The sequence below is a fragment of the Oreochromis niloticus genome, linkage group LG6, assembly GCF_001858045.2.
Source record: "Oreochromis niloticus isolate F11D_XX linkage group LG6, O_niloticus_UMD_NMBU, whole genome shotgun sequence".
Lineage (NCBI taxonomy): Eukaryota > Metazoa > Chordata > Actinopteri > Cichliformes > Cichlidae > Oreochromis > Oreochromis niloticus.
This window is the reverse complement of record NC_031971.2, coordinates 32,017,992-32,029,578: the sequence shown is the minus strand read 5'-3', so window position 1 is coordinate 32,029,578 and position 11,587 is coordinate 32,017,992. Positions and strand designations below refer to the sequence as shown.

The window sequence follows — 11,587 nt, the reverse complement described above, 5'->3', positions numbered from 1 at the left end:
TTGGTTAGTTAGGTGGATAATAAGTCTTTGTTTGCATCCATGTGGGTGGACAGAAAGCCTGGTAACTTTTGGTCCTTCACTTTCTGTTCCTACTACAAACTTCACTTGTCAGTTGTTTTCAATTATCTGCATGCCAACCACACTAAGCCCCTTTGTGCCGTGCAGTATCTGACAAATAGTGGCAGATTTGTTAATAAATTGTAAAGCAGGGCCATAGATAGAGGTCATACTAACACATTCACAACCTGAAAAACACGCCAAGTGTGTACCTTTTTGGTGAGATAACGACACATATCTTTATTTTCTGTAAATATGTACAGTCCCTTTGAACTCATTAGCAGCACACACACAAAGACTCACAGAGCTGCGTACTATACACTTCTGTCAGAAGACTCCTAAATTTTACAGAAAGCTTTTTACAAAGCAAACTTTCATTTCAAGAATGAGCAGTATCATCAAGAGAATAAAAATGTTAACCAGTTAGGCACAAGTTTAAATTTAAGCCTCTCGTTCCTTCTTTCACTCACAGTCACTCATGCACAGATTTACAATCATATTTACATATGCAGTAGCAAATTAAAGCCAAAGGGACATTTCGGTTTAAGTAGCACATTGGCTATTAAAATGTCATAAAACTGATAAGATTCTGAAAACGTAGCCTGTAACGAAAACAATAAATCTGTAAGTCAGATTCCTTCCAGTCCCGTATTAACCCATCTTCCAAACTGTAACCTTTGCGCATTTTCTTCACTGACTGAAGCACTCCTTGTTTAAAATCATAGCTGAGAACAGATCTCTCAGTTTGTGTCTACTTGACATGGGTTTGTTCCTGCATTTTGTGCTTGGATGTACAGCTTTAGAAAGTCTTTGTAGCGTGGTGCACAGCCAAGCCAGGCTTCTCCAAAATGGACAGACCCAGTCAAAAGATATTCATCCCCTCCAGGACGCACACTGCACTGTGCAGGAACATTGATACGACCACTCCAACTCCGTCCTCTGGCTCCACCCCAAGAAAACACCCCGCTCTTTTGGCGAAACAGTCGTCTCAGAGTCACTGTCGCCAGGGAGTGCTTGTTAGTACCTGGTGCGACGCCTTGGAAGACACCACTGCCAGCTACAGAGAAGGAACAGGTTTAATAAAAGAAAATTAAATCAACAGGTTAAAATTAAATAAACTTCAGAAAGCAATGAAAGCTTTTTAAAAAAACAAAAAACAAAAATTGCTGTCATAACCTCCCTACCCGGGTGTACTGCTAATATCAGAGTTATATTACTGTGCAAGTCTGAGTCTTTCTGTTGACTTTGTAAACTATATCTAAATGTTCAAATGAAAAGAAGAAGAATGAAGAGAACATTTAGACTAAATCTATACATGATTGTCAGATTTATAAAAGCAAGAAAATTCCTCAAGCCTGCTTAGCAGAACAGGCTAATGCATTAATTAGCACTGTGATCAGATACAATTATATCCCATTACTTTTTGCTTAATGTGTGAGTACATTTGTGCTAATTGATATGATTTGTTTACGCAGCAAATTAATGTGATTAGGAAACTAATCACAGTTGTCGCAGTGTGGGCTGCATGTGGTTATATTTCTGGGAAAGTACAGATCAGCTTGCAGTGTTGGTTTTATATATATATACATATCTATCTATCTATCTATCTGTATATATACATATATATATATATATATATATATATATATATACATATATATACAGATAGATAGATAGATAGTTTTATGCTACAGCTATGGAGTCATTTAAAGACAGTACTAGAAAATTTAATATAAGAACACTGCACTATCCATCCATCCATCCATTCGCTTCCGCTTATCCTTGTCAGGGTCACGGGGGGCGCTGGAGCCTATCCCAGCTGTCATAGGGCGAAAAGTGGGGTACACCCTGGACAGGTCGCCAGTCTGTCGCAGGGCCAACACACAGAGACAGACAACCATTCACACTCACACCTAGTGGTAATTTGGATTATCCAATTAACCTATCCCCACAAGCTGCATGTCTTTGGACAGTGGGAGGAAGCCAGAGTACCTGGAGGGAACCCACGCAAACACGGGGAGAACATGCAAACTCCACACAGAAAGACCCTGGCCTGATGTTGGAATTGAACTCAGGACCTTCTTGCTGTGCGGCAACCGTGCTAACCACCGTGCCACCGTGCTGCCCATAATCTAATGCAAGGCTTAAATTCCAAACCTTTTAATGGTAATAAGCATAGAATATTTTACAAAATGTGAAATCATTCCTTTAATGTGTAAGCATGTGGATATTTACCGAAGTCACTCGTACACACAGCCATAAGGACCTCTTCATCTGAACAAGGCTTGCAGGCAACTGAAATTGAAAACATGACAAAAAAGGGAAAAAAAAACTTTATTAAAGAGCTACTATAAAAAAAAAAACATTTTTCCTTAGTTTGTGTATATTTATATTTATCTAATCTAGTTCACCATTAATTTATTTCACGCTCTAAGTCTTGGTGGGTTTTTCTTACACATCAGACATCAAAAGAGGTATAGAGAGCATGTGAATGAATACAGCAGGTGAGGGAAGAGACATAGCTGGAGAATTACCCCTTGACCCTGCCAGCTATAAAAACAGCTATAAAACACCAAGGCACACCGACACACACACTCAGACAGGAAGTTTCACTGGGAAGGCTTTCTTCGCTCTCATAAAGATAGTCCAGTGCGACTCTCCACCCACCACAGTTCCTCTCAACACCACTTCCCTCATATGGGTGGGCTACTCAAATTTTCCTGTTCTAATGGGGGTGGCAACGATCTGCTCTTGATTGACAGCTGGGAGACGATTGGCTGACCCTTGTGCTTGACCCTAGTGAGACCTTTCGATTGGCTTGCTTGTTTTTATATGTCTGGCTGATACGGGGAAGAGTGGGAGTGAGGAAGTGTGTGAGGGGGGTGGGGTGTCAGAAAAGGGGCTACTTCAAGGTGAGATGAAGAAACAAGGGTGAAACAGTAACGAGGCCTCATGCTTACCAAACCTTTTTGTTTATCCAACTCTGGTCTGTCAGCCTCAGTTCACGTTACTAAACTGCCAGCTATAAGTAGCATTTTAGCAAGTTACCAAAAGGTTGTGGACAGTTTCCAAAACGAAAATTGAGCTGCAATCACTTCGAATTTATTTGAGTTTCCATAATACAATGAATATTTGACCTTTTTCAGTGTTTAAGTATCATTTGAAATTAGGACATTGCATTCAGGAAATTGTCACCACTGTCTGCTCATTATTTACATTTTAGATATCATTTCTCACAAGATTGCTCAACATGAATTCTGAGCTTACCAGAATTCATGTTGACACATCAGGTTATTATTGCATCATTAATAAACTGTTCTTTATATAGTCCCTGCTTACAACATAATTTTGAGTCAATTCACTGGGGCGGTCTGCTTGCCTCCACCCCGGGGGAAAGGGTCACATCTCTTGGGTCTGGGTGCCGCTTCCCCCTCTGGGGGCGAGGGTACCTGGACCCAGGGCATAGAGTATGTTTGGGGAGTATGATTGTGTGTACATGTCTATGTATGTCTGTCCCTACGTTGGGTGAGTGCTGAGTGTTTGTATATGTGTGCATGAGGGTGGGAAAGCATGTTTATGTCTGTGTGTGCCTGTTTGTCTGTGTCTATATGTCAGGTCGAGTCTTAGACTCCACCTCCCTGGGTACTCCCAGGCCCTCCAAGTGTGGAGGCCTATCTCCCCTCACCACACTCCCTGCTGGTAACTGATGCCCTCAGGGGTTGGTGCATTGGTGGTTCTTGGTGTCCGGGGCTGGGCGCTCAGGTATGCACCGGCTCACTCCCGGTGGCTACTTGGCGGGGCCCGATGCCTGTCGCTTGGTCAGGCCTCTTCTGGGGCAAAGGGGGCCCTCGGGCCTCCGGCCTCGGGGCCTGCAACTCGGTTCACTCTGGCACAGCTGGCTGCCGGCAGAGCCGGCAGGCACGCCAGTGCAGCCCCCTCTGGCTTCTGCTCCGTGGCTACTGGGTGACCCCCTCGTCTGGGGATCTCCTCAGCCCTTCCCAGGAAGGTGGCACGGATGCCCCTCCGGTGGTACTCCTTGGGCTCTCGCACTCTGGGTCCTCTGGATGTCTGGAGCCTGGATCTCCTCCATGCCTGCTTCATGCCCTGGGGGACGGGGCTATGGGCCTCCACACCCTCTAGCAGACCGTTACATGGGAAAACCTTTTGTATACAAGCGCGTTGATCCACACAGGTGTGCACACGGGTGTTCACTGTTCGTAGACATAAACTACACCTTTCTTAGCTGCTACTTCAAAGCACATTGTGCGCTGTCTGTCCTGCGTGCTGCACAACAACTTTCAATATTTAGTATTTACTGCTGTTCACACTCAGCTAGATTAACGTGATGGTGTTGTGTTTAGTATGTTGCTTTGTTTTTGTTTGGTTTTTTTTGCTTGTCTTCTCTTCTTTTTCTCTCAACAGGTGATCCAGGAGATTTTTTTTTTTTTTTCTTCTTTCTCTTTGTCTTTGTAAGTGCCCTTTCTCACTGTCCCTTTTCCCTTCTGTTTTTCTTTTCCTTCCTCTCTTTCTTTCTCCCTTTCCTATCCCCCAGTCATGTCTGTCCCATCTGTAACAACTGAAAATAAAATAAATAATAACAACAAAGTTTGATCAAATGGACCAATACGGCAATGCCATGATGATCCATTTGGCAAAATAAATCCATTTGGTATCCTTGTTGGTCTTCAGACAACAATTCTGACGGCTTAAGAACCAAATGGGACAGACAAAAAAAAAAAAAAAAAAAAAAAAAAAAAAAAAATTTGAGTCAATTCATTTTTAATATTATGTGAAATCAATCTAAAATATTCTGGATTGTATAGCTTGATATTTGAGCAAATAGAGAAATACGTTTCAGTATTTGATCTTTAATGAGTGTTACGAACAGTAACACTGAATACTGGGACTGAGTACTGAATACCGAGAGCTAAAAAAAAGTAGCATGCATCAAGAGGAAATTACTCAGTATTACATCGAGTTACCAGAAAATGAATTTCACCAGTCACACAAGAGCTTAACACAAAATAATGAAAACGAAAAAATGCAGGCTGTTACCTAAACCAGGTTGCAGGTATGGGTACATGTGTGTCGCTGGCCCCTGACTGTACACCAGCTCATACTGGAAAGCTGTGATCCTCCGGCTGATGTCTGCCTGTGGGATTGCCTCCACAAATAGTACCCCCTCTGCCAGGCTGAAACAATGCACTGTTCCCTGAGCCTGGTCCTTTTCTGCCAGGAGCAGCCTCAGATCCCCTGCTTGCTCCAGGTACACATGAGAACCCTGAACAAGGTGGGCCAAGAAGACACATTCAGAACTCCTGATTATACACTAAGGCCTGTTTCTCATCGTTGGTCTCATACTCTACCTGGGAGTAAACTTGAGGTTTAATGCACACATGGAGACCTGACATATGACCTGGTGAAGGCTCTATGTTTGGTCTCAGGTTGACAATGATGGCCCCTGTGGGGTAGAGCCACTCCAGAGATCCCTGAGAGCAGCGAAGGTAGACCTGCTCCACATCTCTGCGATGGGACTCATGGCTCAAACCGCTGTAGAGAAAAAGACGATGATTTTTTTCATCACATATAGCTGCATAAAAGGACTATAATAGTACTACATCATCAAATCAACCTTTAACCAGTACTAAAGAGATTGTACTCCTAGGCTACAGAACCTAGACAACATTTTTGTGGATGTAGAAACATCTGTAACATGCTGGACAAACAAAGTTAAAGAAACATATAGAAGGGATTAAGACGCCGATGAGGAGAACTCCTGCAGCTGTCTGCCAGCAAATCTCTCACTTGTCTCTTGTGCTGATAAGCCACCTCAGCATCAGGGACTAATTAAGTTGTTAGAAGTTTAAGGCGGATAAACTTTACAACACAGAGTGTAAAGAACAGGCTTTCATTTTTTATGACTTGGGGACTTGGAGGAGTGATCAAAGGCGCCATGTGGCTGTATTTACTTAAGATAGGACCTAGATTAGAGACATTCCTGTGATCATGCATACATAAAATCTTAAAGGAAGCATTTTTAGAGAAACTATAGAGAGGAACACTGTCAAAATAAACCAACGAAAATCACTCTTATGATCTGTTTGCCATATTGATATTGACACTTTCCTTTTCGAGAGTATTGACTGAGCTGGAAAAAAAAAGAAAAGAAAAAAAGAAAATCCGGTAAATGAATTAAGGATTAATAATGAAATGTGACGTCATTACATTTCTCAGCAATAACCACAAGCACTTCCAAAACATCTCCAGTTTTCACTGACATTTCTTTCACTTATTTTACTCTGAGCCATGAGGGCTCCTCTTGAACATAAAGTTAAATCTTACTAAAACATGTAACCACTCATCTAACGCCGAAACCATGCGTAACAACAGAACTGGCTCAAAGAAACACCTATCCTTTTAACACACGGTTGAATTTTCTTTCTTTCATCACTTGTGAAAAAACACGGGGTAAGTAAACAGCACATTAAGTCACAAGATTGTTTTAACAAAATCTTAATAATCTATGCCTATATGAATGAACCATGTGTTGTCCGTGCCATCACTTAAAACGGTGCAATGCTTCAAGATTATCAGCCTGACATTCACAAATGAAAAGCTATCTGCTCCTGAACTGATAAGACCACAAATCCTTTGTTCGTCTCCATCCTCACCTTCCTCGCCAGCTACACTGATCGCTGGAGTACTGTGCCACCGCCCGACACAGCAGCACAGCTGCGACCCAGTGCGCAGCCCACGGCCGGAGCATGGTGGCCTGTCTGCCCCAGCGGTCACCGGATCCCGCACAACCACACAACACCAGACAAGCCCAACCAGCTGCGCGCTCTGTAGCCCCCGAAACAAAAGTATCCAGTTAAAATATTTCACAAAAATACTCCTCTGCAAGCCTGCGGGCTACATTGCTGGATCAACCGAGGTAAAAGTTGCGACTGAGGTTGGAAAGCATCAGGACAAGAAGTCTGTAAAAGGAGTAGTGCGCCCACAGCAAGACAACAGAGCCTATTGAAAAAAAACCAAAAAAAAAAACTTTCGCTCTGTGAGCACCGCTTCACGGCAACGGGGGCGCGTGCCAGCAGCTGACTCCGCTTGAGTGACACGCGAGCGCTGACTCCAAACCACTCCCACAGATACACCGGAAAGATATGTGTATGAGACAGAGCTCCAAGCGGAACACTGAACATACTGGCCAGCTACACACAAAACTGAACCCACTAACTGGGAATGAGCACTCGTGTTAGTTTGTATGACACGGAAGCACTGAAAGATAAAAACACAGCAGACACTGACATTTATTAGGCAGAATTAAAAGTTGAATATGAGGGACATTAAACTTGTGTTTGCATGTGTTTTCATATATATGCAAACACAAGTTTAATGTGCCTATATATATATATTTATATTTTTTTTTCTACCATGGTAAGCACCTTTGCTCTTCCTTTAAGTCCAACAGGTCCCTTATGCTTCCCCTATTCAAACTGCTTATGTGAGTGTTTGTGTGCATGCCGGCTTTATAAACACATGGATCATATTATCAGCGTGAAAATTAGATCAGCATGCAGGTCTGGAACAGCAGCCTGAGTTTTGCAGCTCCCTCAAACGTTCCCCCTAAAACATGTGAAATAGTCAATGCTTTGCCTTTTAGCGCTTTTCCTTGTCATGTTTTAGGACGTTTAACCCGATTCAAGGACGAGTGACTTTATTCTTTGTAACACTTTTTGCAGTAGCTGCGGCTAATGTCCCTGCGCCGCTGCTATTACAGTCCTGCTGCTTGGTTTCCTCAGTCTAAATACAAACCTGTAGAAAAAAATGACATGAAAAAAAAGTCACATACGTGCTCTAAGCGTCTGTTTGTCTCTTTGGTGTTTTTCCCGTGAGAAAACAGTCAGAAGGCAAGCATGTTACTGACTCGTCACATTCCCCCGGACAGCCAGAGAAATCTGACGCATTTCGAGAAATGCTGCAACAACTCCTCTGCCCCCCCTACCTCCCCCCCACACGCATTCCATAATGCCTCCCTGTGAAACTGATAAATAAAAATGCATTTCCTTGGATTTCTGGCATTAAATAAAATAAAAATTACAGTAAAGAATACCCCCCCCCGTGTAATATGAATATTTTGGAATACCAGGCTGTGAAAAAAATAATTTGGACATTATGAAAACCACAAATTTAGAATAAGCGTATATATAAAAGAGGTTCATACTATAATTTCCATGTGCCACTGTCTCGATGCAGTGTTTACTGTTATTTCTATGTTGGGATTCCCAGGGTAATGTTGGGATCTTTAATGATTTAGGTAACCATGGTAATGTATTTGGGGATTTATATATGCATGATGTTTGCTTATAAGCCTTCACAAATATTTTTCTTATATATTATGATTTTGGAACTCGTATTTGAATTGATTTGTGAACAACTGCGTGAATAAACACTCTCAGAAAGGGCTTATACAAAGTAGTACAATATAGTTATCGTTGGTAATGAATCAGAAAACAAGTGCTTATCCTTAAAATGCATCTCCCCTTAGGTTTGACATAGGGGTAGACACTGCCTACACAGGGACTCTTGAGTTTAATCCTGTCACCACCACAGAGGACTCTTGCTGATGTGCTGTTTGACCTCAGATGCTCCTGCACCATGTGAAGTATTTACAGAACAGCAGAACCTCTGACCTTCTCCCCTGCAGTCACCTGGCTCTTCTCAAGCAGACTGACAGGAGGAACGCCACGTCTGTCTACACTTTTCTTCCTCACTGAGCCAAACACACAATTGCTCTATCTCCCATTACAACCTTTGTGGCCTTTACTTCCTTTCTCTCTGTCTTTTTTGGTTTATTTTTGTTATTAAGAAATCCTAATTTACGTACGAGCTAGCTGAGTGTGGCAGCTTGACAGTAGTTGTTGAATAAAAGGAAGGAACACTGAGCACACGCCAATGAAACACCAGTTCATGCTTCCTTACAAAGGAAGACAGTGAAAGTGAGTAATATGTTTTTGGGCTGAGCATCTACTTCACTTTAGACTGTAATGATTCGTTTTCTTATACTGTTTATATGTTGAGCAGAATTGTCATCACTACAACAGATCAAAAATAAATAAACACAGTTTCTACAAACACAATTTTCTTCTTTCTAGAGTCATTCAGTGCAATGTAAATGTTTAATTACCAGCCAGTAACCTGAGGTACTCTGAATGCTTACATTCAACAGGAGTGTGTAAATGATTCTCTTCATTTTCTAATTGTAAAAATGTGTAGCGTATACACTGAAATTCTAGAATTTAAAAAAAATGCTTCAGCAACTGTATATAATTGTCTTAGTTTACACCTATCACCTGGTGCCCGATCCTCTTAATTTTTCAGTGTCTTAATGGCAGTAGCTACTGTGGATGTATACACAGAAATGCATAGTCTTGCACAAGATTATCCATTTCTGGATAGTCATGTCCAAGACTGCATGACTATAGATTTCATATCCCAAAGACATCATGGAGGAAATCAGTTTGTGGCCTGATTTTTTATTTCATTGCTAATGATGCTGAGAGCTTCATGGTACATGTCAGACGAAAAATTAAATTTCAGCTATTAGCTTTAGGGACTTGTAATGTCTAGCAGTTTTCTGGCCTTGTTGATCATTTGACCATACATTTGTTAAGGGGTTTACTCTGTACACTTATACATTTCATATACCTCACATCAGTGGCCAATTTAGAATGATCAGTTAACCCAACATGTCTTTTGACTCTGGGAGGAAGCTGGAGTACCTGATGTAACCCCACACACCTACAGAGAGAACGTGCAAACTTCATAAGGAAGGGCTTGTGTGTGGCCAATCAGACCAGCCCAACCAGCTTTGTAGTTACTATTTCAAAGTAGGCAAGTACATGCAAATAGATACTTTTTCTTCCACTTCACAGTAGTTGTTTTGCTGGTGGTTGTAGCTCAGGAGGTACAGCAATGGTGTTTAATGATCAGAAGGATGGTGGTTTTATCCGTGACTGCTCCAGTCTGCATGCCAAACTATCAGTGGGCAAGATACTCAATCCCACGCTGCTCTCCGAAGTGTTCATTCGAGTTAAAGAGGATTTAGACATAGAAAAAAAGGTGCATTGGTGAATAAAGCATGTTGTATTAAGTGCTGTGGGTGCTCAATAATCGTAGAAAAGGACCAGTCTACTTGGTGATAAAATTAACAAAGGTATCAGTTTTTGTTATTTTAGGCCTATAATTGCAACAAAACATGACACTGTAATAATGAAAATCCAGAGCTAAAGTATTTATAGTTAAACAGGCTGCTTTGCCTTCATCATAAGGTTCAAAGATGTTTTGTGGCTCTGTAGAGATTCAATCAAAAATCGAACCGCCCAGTTAGTTGCTTTTAATTTGATTAAACACTGCTATTGCATAACACTTCAAATGGTAAAACAGATGGTAATTATTGCAAATAGTAAGCGTGCTTTCTCTTTATAGTGCAGCATTTTATACAGCATGCATGTGCATCTCCTTTTCAGACACAAAAACCTCTTCTGGAGGGAGATGGCGAAACAAAGGAATGCTGTATCATTCCAGGTGAATGAAAAAGCCCTCAGTCTCTGACCCGTGACCCCCCTTCATTCAAACACTCCACTCACTTATCTCTTTTTCTTATCAGCTGCACTGCCAGAGCTCATGCAGCTGCGTAAGAATGCGTGTGTATATTTCTTCTACACACGCGTAGATTTATTTGACCAGCGAGGGCAAGCAGGCTCCAGGGTCAGGGTCATTCGGTCCGCTTGTGTGTGTGCATTATGAGGTCTGATGTCTGCAGAGCACCAGAGTGTATACACTGAGTAAAGCTCTGTTTACTCTCTTTCATAGATCCTCCATTAGAGCTCACTCTGATCATCCACCAAGTGCTTCATCATGAGGGCAGAGTGGCTAAAAAGGACAGTGCGTTATTTAGACAGGATGCGGTCTTACTTAAACAGCTTGTTCTCAAATATTTTGTGTTCATTCATCCAAAGAATATTACAGTTTTATGACTGCACACACTTTGAATGACGGGTTGCATTCGGAAGCAGAGAAAAGTTATGTTTCGAATATGCCCCACCTTAAGCAAAACAGCAAATCATTTATGTAAAAACCCCCAAATCACATGTAAAGTCTCTCTCTGGAAAAGGCCTCGTTGATTAAAGGGAAAATTCACCTCCAAATCGTTGTTGTTGTTGTTGTTGGGTTTTTTTTACATTACTTTGGTGTGAGTCACTCTGTTTTGGAGAAATTAGCTACAGAAGTATTAACCCCTCTCTTGAATATAAAAGAACTAAATGGCACTGTAAAAACTATACCGGCTGAGTTTATCGATCTGCAGAACAAAGCATCGACCTGTGACAAAAAGTAGGCGACAGCTCGGCAGGACATAAGCATTAATGGTGTTCCACACTCAGCTGAGATGTAATATTAGCTAGCTGCACCCTCCTTTTTCAGTGGACATGGACAGTAGAAAGAAAATAAGTCCTACAAAAAAATCATTCAA

The 11,587-nt window shown here is 41.7% G+C and overlaps 1 protein-coding gene across 1 annotated transcript; it reads right to left on the bottom strand.

The window, feature by feature from the left end:
* Nucleotides 1–266: 266 nt before the first annotated feature.
* Nucleotides 267–7,270, bottom strand: metrnlb (meteorin like, glial cell differentiation regulator b). Its single transcript, XM_005454857.4, has 5 exons — nt 6,729–7,270; nt 5,424–5,607; nt 5,113–5,338; nt 2,293–2,352; nt 267–1,114 (listed from the first exon to the last, which is right to left on the bottom strand). The coding sequence occupies exons 1-5, from the start codon at nt 6,821–6,823 to the stop codon at nt 798–800; spliced, it is 882 nt and encodes a 293-aa protein (XP_005454914.1). The 5' UTR covers nt 6,824–7,270; the 3' UTR covers nt 267–797.
* Nucleotides 7,271–11,587: the final 4,317 nt, after the last annotated feature.

Coding starts and splice junctions, on each gene's coding strand:
- metrnlb (XM_005454857.4), bottom strand. CDS start 6,823: ATGCTCCGGCCGTGGGCTGCGCACTGGGTCGCAGCTGTGCTGCTGTGT. Junction 5,608..6,728: donor CAGTGTAGCTGGCGAGGAAG/GTGAGGATGGAG, acceptor TTTTCTCTACAG/CGGTTTGAGCCATGAGTCCC. Junction 1,115..2,292: donor TGTGTGTACGAGTGACTTCG/GTAAATATCCAC, acceptor CCTTCTCTGTAG/CTGGCAGTGGTGTCTTCCAA.